Here is a 14,295-nt window from a genome sequence, read left to right as displayed (position 1 = left end):
ACTGGACTAAAGCCCACCTTGAGGAATATACTGTCTCAACTGGACTAAAGCCCACCTTGAGGAATATACTGTCTCAACTGAGAAGTCATTACTCAGCATCACTGTAGTTTATAAAAAGTGAAAAGGGAAAAGGTTGACATGTTTGTTGCTGGGGGACCTTCACTATGGTTGAACCTGTACTGTTCTCAGCCCGTTAGCTAAGTGGATGGAGGACCTTCACTATGGTTGACCCTGTACTGTTCTCAGCCCGTTAGCTAAGTGGATGGAGGAGCTTCACTATGGTTGACCCTGTACTGTTCTCAGCCCGTTAGCTAAGTGGATGGAGGACCTTCACTATGGTTGACCCTGTACTGTTCTCAGCCCGTTAGCTAAGTGGATGGAGGACCTTCACTATGGTTGACCCTGTACTGTTCTCAGCCCGTTAGCTAAGTGGATGGAGGACCTTCACTATGGTTGACCGTGTACTGTTCTCAGCCCGTTAGCTAAGTGGATGGAGGACCTTCACTATGGTTGAACCTGTACTGTTCTCAGCCCGTTAGCTAAGTGGATGGAAGACCTTCACTATGGTTGAACCTGTACTGTTCTCAGCCCGTTAGCTAAGTGGATGGAGGACCTTCACTATGGTTGACCGTGTACTGTTCTCAGCCAGTTAGCAAAGTGGATGGAGGACCTTCACTATGGTTGACCCTGTACTGTTCTCAGCCCGTTAGCTAAGTGGATGGAGGACCTTCACTATGGTTGACCGTGTACTGTTCTCAGCCCGTTAGCTAAGTGGATGGAGGACCTTCACTATGGTTGAACCTGTACTGTTCTCAGCCCGTTAGCTAAGTGGATGGAAGACCTTCACTATGGTTGAACCTATACTGTTCTCAGCCCGTTAGCTAAGTGGATGGAGGACCTTCACTATGGTTGACCCTGTACTGTTCTCAGCCCGTTAGCTAAGTGGATGGAGGACCTTCACTATGGTTGACCCTGTACTGTTCTCAGCCCGTTAGCTAAGTGGATGGAGGACCTTCACTATGGTTGACCCTGTACTGTTCTCAGCATGTTAGCTAAGTGGATGGAGGCACTTCACTATGGTTGACAGTGTACTGTTCTCAGCATGTTAGCTAAGTGGAGAGTCTTGGAGAGTCATTCTGTGAGAGTTGGTTGGGGACTGAGCAGAAAGCTATAGCCACAAAGGGCAGCAGGTACTCTAGTGGTTAGAGTCTAGTGGTTAGAGTGTTGGGACCGTAACCAGTAGGTAGCCTAGTGGTTAGAGTCTAGTGGTTAGAGTGTTGGGCCAGTAACCAGTAGGTAGTCTAGTGGTTAGAGCGTTGACCAGTAACCAGCAGGTAGTCTAGTGGTTAGAGTGTTGGACTAGTAACCAGCAGGTAGACTAGTGGTTAGTGTTGGGCCAGTAACCAGCAGGTAGCCTAGTGGTTAGAGTGTTGACCAGTAACCAGCAGGTAGCCTAGTGGTTAGAGTGTTGACCAGTAACCAGCAGGTAGCCTAGTGGTTAGAGTGTTGGGCCAGTAACCAGAAGGTAGCCTAGTGGTTAGAGTGTTGGGCCAGTAACCAGCAGGTAGCCTAGTGGTTAGAGTGTTGACCAGTAACCAGCAGGTAGCCTAGTGGTTAGAGTGTTGGACCAGTAACCAGCAGGTAGCCTAGTGGTTAGAGTGTTGGACCAGTAACCAGCAGGTAGCCTAGTGGTTAGAGTGTTGGGCCAGTAACCAGAAGGTAGCCTAGTGGTTAGAGTGTTGGGCCAGTAACCAGCAGGTAGCCTAGTGGTTAGAGTGTTGACCAGTAACCAGCAGGTAGCCTAGTGGTTAGAGTGTTGGACCAGTAACCAGCAGGTAGCCTAGTGGTTAGAGTGTTGACCAGTAACCAGCAGGTAGCCTAGTGGTTAGAGTGTTGGGCCAGTAACCAGCAGGTAGCCTAGTGGTTAGAGCGTTGGACCAGTAACCAGCAGGTAGCCTAGTGGTTAGAGTGTTGGACTAGTAACCAGCAGGTAGCCTAGTGGTTAGAGTGTAGTGGTTAGAGTGTAGTGGTTAGAGTCTAGTGGTTAGAGTGTTAGGACAGTAACCAGCAGGTAGCCTAGTGGTTAGAGCGTTGGACTAGTAACCAGCAGGTAGCCTAGTGGTTAGAGCGTTGGACTAGCAACGTTGGACTAGTAACCAGCAGGTAGCCTAGTGGTTAGAGCATTGGACTAGTAACCAGCAGGTAGCCTAGTGGTTAGAGTGTTGGACTAGCAACGTTGGACTAGTAACCAGCAGGTAGCCTAGTGGTTAGAGTGTTGGACTAGTAACCAGCAGGTAGTCTAGTGGTTAGAGTGTTGGACTAGTAACCAGCAGGTAGCCTAGTGGTTAGAGTGTTGGGCCAGTAACCAGCAGGTAGCCTAGTGGTTAGAGTGTTGGACTAGTAACCAGCAGGTAGCCTAGTGGTTAGAGCGTTGGACTAGTAACCAGCAGGTAGCCTAGTGGTTAGAGCGTTGGGCTAGCAACCAGCAGGTAGCCTAGTGGTTAGAGTGTTGGACTAGTAACCAGCAGGTAGTCTAGTGGTTAGAGTGTTGGACTAGTAACCAGCAGGTATCCTAGTGGTTAGAGTGTTGGACTAGTAACCAGCAGGTAGTCTAGTGGTTAGAGTGTTGGACTAGTAACCAGCAGGTAGCCTAGTGGTTAGAGCGTTGGACTAGTAACCAGCAGGTAGCCTAGTGGTTAGAGCGTTGGGCTAGCAACCAGCAGGTAGCCTAATGGTTAGAGTGTTGGACTAGTAACCATCAGGTAGTCCAGTGGTTAGAGTGTTGGGCCAGTAACCAGCAGGTAGCCTAGTGGTTAGAGCGTTGGGCAAGCAACCAGCAGGTAGCCTAGTGGTTAGAGTGTTGGACTAGTAACCAGCAGGTAGTCTAGTGGTTAGAGTCTAGTGGTTAGAGTGTTGGGACCGTAACCAGTAGGTAGCCTAGTGGTTAGAGTCTAGTGGTTAGAGTGTTGGACTAGTAACCAGTAGGTAGTCTAGTGGTTAGAGTGTTGGGCCAGTAACCAGCAGGTAGTCTAGTGGTTAGAGCGTTGACCAGTAACCAGCAGGTAGTCTAGTGGTTAGAGTGTTGGACTAGTAACCAGCAGGTAGACTAGTGGTTAGTGTTGGGCCAGTAACCAGCAGGTAGTCTAGTGGTTAGAGTGTTGGGCCAGTAACCAGCAGGTAGCCTAGTGGTTAGAGTGTTGACCAGTAACCAGCAGGTAGCCTAGTGGTTAGAGTGTTGACCAGTAACCAGCAGGTAGCCTAGTGGTTAGAGTGTTGGACCAGTAACCAGCAGGTAGCCTAGTGGTTAGAGTGTTGGGCCAGTAACCAGAAGGTAGCCTAGTGGTTAGAGTGTTGGGCCAGTAACCAGCAGGTAGCCTAGTGGTTAGAGTGTTGACCAGTAACCAGCAGGTAGCCTAGTGGTTAGAGTGTTGGACCAGTAACCAGCAGGTAGCCTAGTGGTTAGAGTGTTGACCAGTAACCAGCAGGTAGCCTAGTGGTTAGAGTGTTGGGCCAGTAACCAGCAGGTAGCCTAGTGGTTAGAGCGTTGGGCCAGTAACCAGCAGGTAGCCTAGTGGTTAGAGTGTTGGACCAGTAACCAGCAGGTAGCCTAGTGGTTAGAGTGTTGGACTAGTAACCAGCAGGTAGCCTAGTGGTTAGAGTGTAGTGGTTAGAGTGTAGTGGTTAGAGTCTAGTGGTTAGAGTGTTAGGACAGTAACCAGCAGGTAGCCTAGTGGTTAGAGCGTTGGACTAGTAACCAGCAGGTAGCCTAGTGGTTAGAGCGTTGGACTAGCAACGTTGGACTAGTAACCAGCAGGTAGCCTAGTGGTTAGAGCATTGGACTAGTAACCAGCAGGTAGCCTAGTGGTTAGAGTGTTGGACTAGCAACGTTGGACTAGTAACCAGCAGGTAGCCTAGTGGTTAGAGTGTTGGACTAGTAACCAGCAGGTAGTCTAGTGGTTAGAGTGTTGGACTAGTAACCAGCAGGTAGCCTAGTGGTTAGAGTGTTGGGCCAGTAACCAGCAGGTAGCCTAGTGGTTAGAGTGTTGGACTAGTAACCAGCAGGTAGCCTAGTGGTTAGAGCGTTGGACTAGTAACCAGCAGGTAGCCTAGTGGTTAGAGCGTTGGGCTAGCAACCAGCAGGTAGCCTAGTGGTTAGAGTGTTGGACTAGTAACCAGCAGGTAGTCTAGTGGTTAGAGTGTTGGACTAGTAACCAGCAGGTATCCTAGTGGTTAGAGTGTTGGACTAGTAACCAGCAGGTAGTCTAGTGGTTAGAGTGTTGGACTAGTAACCAGCAGGTAGCCTAGTGGTTAGAGCGTTGGACTAGTAACCAGCAGGTAGCCTAGTGGTTAGAGCGTTGGGCTAGCAACCAGCAGGTAGCCTAATGGTTAGAGTGTTGGACTAGTAACCATCAGGTAGTCCAGTGGTTAGAGTGTTGGGCCAGTAACCAGCAGGTAGCCTAGTGGTTAGAGCGTTGGGCAAGCAACCAGCAGGTAGCCTAGTGGTTAGAGTGTTGGACTAGTAACCAGCAGGTAGTCTAGTGGTTAGAGTGTTGGACTAGTAACCAGCAGGTAGCCTAGTGGTTAGAGTCTAGTGGTTAGAGTGTTGGACCAGTAACCAGCAGGTAGCCTAGTGGTTAGAGTGTTGGGCCAGTAACCAGCAGGTAGCCTAGTGGTTAGAGTCTAGTGGTTAGAGCGTTGGACTAGTAACCAGCAGGTAGCCTAGTGGTTAGAGCGTTGGACTAGCAACGTTGGACTAGTAACCAGCAGGTAGCCTAGTGGTTAGAGCATTGGACTAGTAACCAGCAGGTAGCCTAGTGGTTAGAGCGTTGGACTAGCAACGTTGGACTAGTAACCAGCAGGTAGCCTAGTGGTTAGAGCGTTGGGCTAGCAACCAGCAGGTAGCCTAGTGGTTAGAGTGTTGGACTAGTAACCAGCAGGTAGTCTAGTGGTTAGAGTGTTGGACTAGTAACCAGCAGGTAGTCTAGTGGTTAAGAGTGTTGGGCCAGTAACCAGCAGGTGGTCTAGTGGTTAGAGCATTGGACTAGCAACCAGCAGGTAGCCTAGTGGTTAGAGCGTTGGACTAGTAACCAGCAGGTAGCCTAGTGGTTAGAGCATTGGACTAGCAACGTTGGACTAGTAACCGGAAGGTTGCAAGATCGAATCTCCGAGCTGACCAGGTAAAAATCTGTTCTGCCCCTGAACAAGGCAGTTAACCTACTGTTCCCCGGTAGGCTGTCATTGTAAATAATAATGTGTTCTTAACTGACTTGTTAAATAAAGGATACATTAAATAAATGTTGTGTTGGGGATCTGTACTCAAAAAAGAGAATTTCCACATTATATGGATAGAAAACTTTAGTCTATTTAATCCCATCCCATTCCATTCTACTACACAACAGGGGGTTGGTAGTTGCCGCAATGCTTACTGGGAGATGGTGTTTGTGTCAGAAGAAGCTATGCTTACTGGGAGATGGTGTTTGTGTCGAGGTCGACACAGCTGACGTCCAGCGGGGGGTCGTAAAGGTCAAAGTAGCGTGAGTCGACTCCCACGATGAAGGGGCAGGGGGCAGAGAGGACTCCTGCCAGGGCCAGCGGGCACAGAGGGATGTACGGACACGGCCAGTGGAATGGGAAGATCATCTGAGGAGGAGAGAAAGAGAGGGAGGGAGGTCAAATCAGGAAACTGAACCTTTAAAACTACTGTCAAAACCGAGAGGCAATTGCTTAGCTACTACTAAAAATACTATCAAACTGTCATAGCTAATTATTTAAACCCTACTATCAAACTGCCATAGCTAATTATTTAAACCCTACTATCAAACTGTCATAGCTAAATATTTAAACCCTACTATCAAACTGCCATAGCTAATTATTTAAACCCTACTATCAAACTGCCATAGCTAATTATTTAAACCCTACTATCAAACTGTCATAGCTAATTATTTAAACCCTACTATCAAACTGCCATAGCTAATTATTTAAACCCTACTATCAAACTGCCATAGCTAATTATTTAAACCCTACTATCAAACTGCCATAGCTAATTATTTAAACTACTTACTAAAACCACAAGCTACTACTAAAAGTCCTAAAGATTTAAACAACTGATATCTGAGGTACTATAGTGTTAAACAGCTGATATCTGAGGTATTAAACTGAAAGCGTTAAACAGCTGATATCTGAGGTACAATAGTGAAAGTGTTAAACAGCTGATATCTGAGGTACTATAGTGTTAAACAGCTGATATCTGAGGTACTATAGTGTTAAACAGCTGATATCTGAGGTTCTATAGTGAAAGTGTTAAACAGCTGATATCTGAGGTACTATAGCATTAAACAGCTGATATCTGAGGTATTATAGTGTTAAACAGCTGATATCTGAGGTATTATAGTGTTAAACAGCTGATATCTGATGTATTATAGCGTTAAACAGCTGATATCTGAGGTATTATAGTGTTAAACAGCTGATATCTGAGGTATTATAGTGTTAAACAGCTGATATCTGAGGTATTATAGTGTTAAACAGCTGATATCTGAGGTATTATAGTGTTAAACAGCTGATATCTGAGGTACTATAGTGTTAAACAGCTGATATCTGAGGTTCTATAGTGAAAGTGTTAAACAGCTGATATCTGAGGTACTATAGCATTAAACAGCTGATATCTGAGGTTCTATAGTGTTAACCAGCTGATATCTGAGGTATTATAGTGTTAAACAGCTGATATCTGCGGTACTATAGTGTTAAACAGCTGATATCTGAGGTACTCACAGCCACCAGAGCCTCAGTGACACTGGTCAGAACAGCGGGCCGTAGAGAGTGGACCAGGATCTTATGTTCTGTCACAGCAAACACCAGGAGCGTTATAGCATTCTCCGGACCGAGGTTCTGCAGCAGTATGGAGAACCGACCACCACTGGAGCACAGCCATAGAAGAGATTAACACACTACATCACTATCATAACACATACCATACATTAACCATACCATAACTAATACCATACATTAACCATACCATAACTAATACCATACATTAACCATACTTAACTAATACCATACATTAACCATACCATAACTAATACCATACATTAACCATACCATAACTAATACCATACATTAACCATAACTAATACCATACATTAACCATACCATACATTAACCATACCATAACTAATACCATACATTAACCATACCATAACTAATACCATACATTAACCATACCATAACTAATACCATCAATTAACCATACCATAACTAATACCATACATTAACCATAACTAATACCATACATTAACCATACCATAACACATACCATACATTAACCATATCATAACTAATACCATACATTAACCATACCATAACTAATACCATCAATTAACCATACCATAACTAATACCATACATTAACCATAACTAATACCATACATTAACCATACCATAACACATACCATACATTAACCATACCATAACTAATACCATCAATTAACCATACCATAACTAATACCATACATTAACCATACCATAACTAATACCATCAATTAACCATATCATAACACATACCATACATTAACCATACCATAACGAATACCATACATTAACCATAACTAATACCATACATTAACCATACCATACATTAACCATACCATAACTAATACCATACATTAACCATACCATAACTAATACCATACATTAACCATACCATAAAATAACCATACCATAACTAATACCATAAAATACCCATAAAATAACCATCCATACCATCAATTAACTATACCATAACTAATACCATACATTAACCATACCATATATTAACCATACCATAACTAATACCATAAAATAACCATACCATAACTAATACCATACATTAACCATACCATAACTAATACCATCAATTAACCATATCATAACACATACCATACATTAACCATACCATAACTAATACCATACCATAACTAATACCATACATTAACCATACCATAACTAATACCATACATTAACCATACCATACATTAACCATACCATAACTAATACAATACCTTAACTAATACCATACATTAACCATACCATAACTAATACCATCAATTAACCATATCATAAAATAACCATCCATACCATCAATTAATCATACCATAACTAATACCATGAACTTCACCAGCAGTCACCAAACCTTCGTCCAATTCTTTAAACCAATCTAAAGGTATGTTTTGGAGTTCCTCAAAGTACTGCTATAGGACCACTACTGTTCTTATTATGATATACAACTGTTAAATCCACTTCAATCAGTGTAGATGAAGGGGAGGAGACAATTGAGTCATGGATTGTGTATGTGTGCCATTCAGAGGGTGAATGGACAAGACAAAGGATTTAAGTTCCTTTGAACGGGGTATGGTAGTAGGTGCCAGGCGTGTCGGTTTGAGTGTGTCAAGAACAGCAACACCGCTGGAGTTTTCACGCTCAACAATTTCCTGTGTGTATCAAGAATGGTCCACCACACAATGGACATCCTGCCAACTTGACACAACTGTGGGAAGCATTGGAGTGTAAAGTCCATACCCCGACAAATTTAGGGCAAAAGGGGGGAGAGGGGTTGTGCAAGTCAATATTAGGAAGGTGTTCATAATGTTTTGTGCACTCAGTGTATATGATACCTGTCTTACCTGAGTGGTAGAGGGGATGACACAGGCTGGCTCAACATCAGGCTGTCATGAGGAGAGAGCTGGGGAATGTCAACACATTACTACAGGTATAGTGTGGTGGGGACAGTTCTGGCACAAAATGGCTGCCGCGCTTCATTTCGCAGGTGTCTGTTATCAAACACTCCCATATAACCAGTAGTGTCTCTGTTGCCCGAGATTGGTGCTAGAAGGGGTACGTTACCTCAATACAATGTAAAAAACTTTGATAAAAACACTATTAAAAGAATGCTGATTATGATCAAGACAGAGTCAGACATGGTTTAGTAGTAAACAGAGACACACACTGACAGAAATCACAGACATTACACAGCAGCCAGAACCATGGAGGCCTTAACTCACCTGCACCAGTATCCTGGGCCTCTGGGAGGAGGGGAAGGGGACCTTGTGCATGAAGTGGGAGATGTGCCTGACAGGAAGAAGAATTACAAGATATGAGGTCAGAAATAACCCTGAGGAGGAGGTGAGCCTAATCTTTTTTATTTTATTTTGTCATTTAGCAGACACTCTTATCCAGAGCAACTTACAGTAGTGAATGCATACATTTCATTTCTAAACATATTTTTTTTCTGTGCTGGGCCCCATGGGAATCGAACCCATAACCTTTGTGTTGCAAACACCATGCTCTACCAACTGAGCTACATGCTCTACCAACTGAGCTATCTGTCATCACACTGTCTGGCACAGGGGGGTAGATTTACATAGAGTTCTGCCACTACACTGCCACCTGACCAAAACAATGGCCTGTTGAACTGTGGCAGCAAACACTTGATCTAAACATAGCCTCTGGTGTTTATTTAGTGGACTGGAAACCATTTGGAATTGTTCAATCTTCTAGGGAGTGTGTCTACAGTATATCTATGTACAAAGTGCCTGTCCTATACAGAGCTGTCAGATAACACAGGCAGTGTCATACAGGGTCACTGACAACACTGGGCACTTATAAAGGACAGTGGCTCAGCATGGTCCTAGCAACACCAAGGCCAATGGGTTCAAGTGCTGCAGTTGATACCACAAATGTCTGCTGTGTCATAATAGATATAATTCACACGGTGCTCACTTCTCGATGGGCAGGGTGTGAGGTCCAGAGATGGAGTATCGATAGAGGAAGGTGAGGAACTTGCGGAAGGCGTCAAAGAAGGGCCAGTGAGACAGCAAACAGATACATTTGTTGGTGTGTAACGCCCTGGGGCCCGGAGCTGGGGTGGAGGGGGAAGTGGCTGGGGAAGAGGGCCCATGGTCCAGCCCCGGCAGACCCAGCTGAGAGCGCTGCTGGTCGGTCAGACAGTCCTGGGAGTAGGGCTCGTAGAACTGGATGGCTGCACCGTACACCTGAGATGAGGAAACACACAGATATACGTCAGGATGGATCCATCAGTACATAGATATAGGGGCACATATGTATCTGTTGCCAAACAGCTGACTGGAACCAGAGAACGTCAGTCGAGTGAAACGAGGAGCTGGAGCGAGGAGCTGGAGCGAGGAGCTGGAGCGAGGAGCTGGAGCGAGGAGCTGGAGCGAGTAGTGGAGCGAGTAGTGGAGCGAGTAGTGGAGCGAGTAGTGGAGCGAGGAGTGGAGGGTGTCCAATTTGACTGGAACGCGGAGCGAGTTTCCCAAAGGCTGGAGCGCACACTACATGAGCTCAGGGAATGCCCGTCCCAGCATGCATCTGTATAGTCTACTTGTGTGCTGCTTTAGCCCCTTGCTTTAGCTACTGTCATGGAGTTCACTAAATATTTTCATAAAGAAACTGATAAAACACACAGGTGTTAAATCAAAGGTGACTTACAAAGATGAGAAGGAACCAAGAGCAAGAGAGGGAGTGTGGTGATGTAGTGCCCACAACTAAAGAATCACGTGGAATCTGAAAAGACACCTATCCTGAAAGCATGATGGTGTACTGTGTGCACATGCTAACAGAAAGGAACGAGGTAGGTAGATAACTAAGTGTGTCATTGTAGCAAAGCATCTATGAACAAAAAATTCAGATCTCTTAAAAGTTTCTTTAATTTTTGTTCTATTATCTGTACAATAGGCCATAACTGATTTAGGCCCAATAGGCCTGGCATATTACCTCTTTCAGGGAGCCTTCCGGTTTGATTGGGATATTTTGCCTAAAAACCTTTAGGCCTACCTATAAAAAAATGTAAAAACAACTCCGCATCCCTGCCCAGCCTGGCAAGAGTGGCCCGGAGGATGTTTATCATCCCTGCCCAGCCTGGCAAGAGTGGCCCGGAGGATGTTTATCATCCCTGCCCAGCCTGGTAAGAGTGGCCCGGAGGATGTTTATCATCCCTGCCCAGCCTGGTAAGAGTGGCCCGGAGGATGTTTATCATCCCTGCCCAGCCTGGTAAGAGCGGCCCGGAGGATGTTTATCATCCCTGCCCAGCCTGGTAAGAGTGGCCCGGAGGATGTAGCCTGGTAAGAGTGGCCCGGAGGATGTTTATCATCCCCAGCGGCTCTGCCAGTGAGGAGAGGATATCCACCCCTACTGGCCTGCTCTCCAGACACCATCTCATGAGCCTGAAGCCACAGACTCTGGCCAAACATGTGTTTCTAAAAGTGAATTCAAAGGCACTGTAGACTGAACCTAATAAAGGCATTTCATTAAATGTGTATTTAATTCTCGTAAGTCAAATCAAATCACATTTTATTGGCCACATACACGTGTTTAGCAGATGTTATTGCAGGTGTAGTGAAATGCTTGTGTTTCTAGTTCCCACAGTGCAGCAAAGTCATAGCCTATTTGTGCAATTTATAATGATTTAATGATTTAATACAACAAAATGTTGTTTAAATGCTAAGCTCTATAATGTTCATAGGCTATAGACTTGAAATAATTTAAATAATATAGCCTAAATCATTTATTTAGACTCCCTGTCTGGATCCTGACCTATTTAAAGTGTTTATATACTGTTTAATATGACATGTATCCTATTCAGAGTGTTTATATGCTGTTTAATATGACATGTAGCCTATTCAGAGTGTTTATATACTGTTTAATATGACATGTATCCTATTCAGATTGTTTATATGGTGTTTAATATGACATGTATCCTATTCAGAGTGTTTATATGGTGTTTAATATGACATGTATCCTATTCAGAGTGTTTATATGGTGTTTAATATGACATGTAGCCTATTCAGAGTGTTTATATACTGTTTAATATGACATGTATCCTATTCAGAGTGTTTATATGGTGTTTAATATGACATGTATCCTATTCAGAGTGTTTATATGGTGTTTAATATGACATGTATCCTATTCAGAGTGTTTATATACTGTTTAATATGACATGTAGCCTATTCAGAGTGTTTATATGCTGTTTAATATGACATGTATCCTATTCAGAGTGTTTATATACTGTTTAATATGACATGTATCCTATTCAGAGTGTTTATATACTGTTTAATATGACATGTATCCTATTCAGAGTGTTTATATGGTGTTGAATATGACATGTAGCCTATTCAGAGTGTTTATATGCTGTTTAATATGACATGTAGCCTATTCAGAGTGTTTATATGGTGTTTAATATGAGGAACTATTCAGAGTGTTTATATACCGTTTAATATGACATGTAGCCTATTCAGAGTGTTTATATGCTGTTTAATATGACATGTATCCTATTCAGAGTGTTTATATGGTGTTTAATATGACATGTAGCCTATTCAGAGTGTTTATATACTGTTTAATATGACATGTATCCTATTCAGAGTGTTTATATGGTGTTTAATATGACATGTATCCTATTCAGAGAGTTTATATGGTGTTTAATATGACATGTATCCTCTTCAGAGTGTTTATATGGTGTTTAATATGACATGTATCCTATTCAGAGTGTTAAAATACTGTTTAATATGACATGTATCCAATTCAGAGTGTTTATATGCTGTTTAATATGACATGTATCCTATTCAGAGTGTTTAATATGACATGTATCCTATTCAGAGTGTTTAATATGACATGTATCCTATTCAGATTGTTTATATGGTGTTTAATATGACATGTATCCTATTCAGAGTGTTTATATACTGTTTAATATGACATGTATCCTATTCAGAGTGTTTATATGCTGTTTAATATGACATGTAGCCTATTCAGAGTGTTTATATGGTGTTTAATATGACATGTAACCTATTCAGAGTGTTTATATGCTGTTTAATATGACATGTATCCTATTCAGAGTGTTTATATATTGTTTAATATGACATGTATCCTATTCAGAGTGTTTATATACTGTTTAATATGACATGTATCCTATTCAGAGTGTTTATATGGTGTTTAATATGACATGTATCCTATTCAGACTGTTTATATACTGTTTAATATGACATGTATCCTATTCAGAGTGTTTAATATGACATGTATCCTATTCAGAGTGTTTATATACTGTTTAATATGACATGTATCCTATTCAGAGTGTTTAATATGACATGTATCCTATTCAGAGTGTTTATATGGTGTGTAATATGACATGTATCCTATTCAGAGTGTTTATATACTGTTTAATATGACATGTATCCTATTCAGAGTGTTTATATACTGTATATATACTGTTTAATATGACATGTATCCTATTCAGAGTGTTTATATACTGTTTATATACTGTTTAATATGAAATGTATCCTATTCAGAGTGTTTATATACTGTTTATATACTGTTTAATATGACATGTATCCTATTCAGAGTGTTTATATGTTGTTTAATATGACATGTATCCTATTCAGAGTGTTTATATGGTGTTTAATATGACATGTATCCTATTCAGAGTGTTTATATACTGTTTAATATGACATGTATCCTATTCAGAGTGTTTATATGGTGTTTAATATGACATGTATCCTATTCAGAGTGTTTATATGCTGTTTAATATGACATGTATCCTATTCAGAGTGTTTAATATGACATGTATCCTATTCAGATTGTTTATATGGTGTTTAATATGACATGTATCCTATTCAGAGTGTTTATATACTGTTTATATACTGTTTAATATGACATGTATCCTATTCAGAGTGTTTATATACTGTTTAATATGACATGTATCCTATTCAGAGTGTTTATATACTGTTTAATATGACATGTATCCTATTCAGAGTGTTTATATACTGTTTAATATGACATGTATCCTATTCAGAGTGTTTATATGGTGTTTAATATGACATGTATCCTATTCAGAGTGTTTATATACTGTTTAATATGACATGTATCCTATTCAGAGTGTTTATATGGTGTTTAATATGACATGTATCCTATTCAGAGTGTTTATATACTGTTTAATATGACATGTATCCTATTCAGAGTGTTTATATGCTGTTTAATATGACATGTATCCTATTCAGAGTGTTTATATACTGTTTAATATGACATGTAGCCTATTCAGAGTGTTTATATACTGTTTAATATGACATGTATCCTATTCAGAGTGTTTATATACTGTTTAATATGACATGTAGCCTATTCAGAGTGTTTATATGCTGTTTAATATGACATGTATCCTAGTCAGAGTGTTTATATGCTGTTTAATATGACATGTATCCTATTCAGAGTGTTTATATGCTGTTTAATATGACATGTATCCTATTCAGAGTGTTTATATACT

General features: G+C 41.7%; 1 protein-coding gene across 1 annotated transcript in view; it reads right to left on the bottom strand.

Moving 5' to 3' along the window:
- The window catches only part of LOC106562848 (C-myc promoter-binding protein), a 359,426-nt gene that overhangs the window by 127,791 nt on the left and 217,340 nt on the right, over nt 1-14,295 (bottom strand). The window contains exons 6-10 of the mRNA XM_082957549.1: nt 9,750-10,021; nt 9,032-9,098; nt 8,654-8,712; nt 6,769-6,913; nt 5,465-5,640 (exon numbers count right to left, since the gene is read on the bottom strand). Of these exons, the coding sequence (XP_082813675.1) occupies nt 5,465-5,640; nt 6,769-6,913; nt 8,654-8,712; nt 9,032-9,098; nt 9,750-10,021 (719 nt within the window). The remainder of the gene's footprint in view (nt 1-5,464; nt 5,641-6,768; nt 6,914-8,653; nt 8,713-9,031; nt 9,099-9,749; nt 10,022-14,295) is intronic.

This window comes from Salmo salar, chromosome 11, assembly GCF_965601325.2.
Source record: "Salmo salar chromosome 11, fSalSal1, whole genome shotgun sequence".
Taxonomy (NCBI): domain Eukaryota; kingdom Metazoa; phylum Chordata; class Actinopteri; order Salmoniformes; family Salmonidae; genus Salmo; species Salmo salar.
The sequence above is the reverse complement of the archived record's forward strand: the minus strand, read 5'-3'. Positions and strand labels throughout refer to the sequence as shown.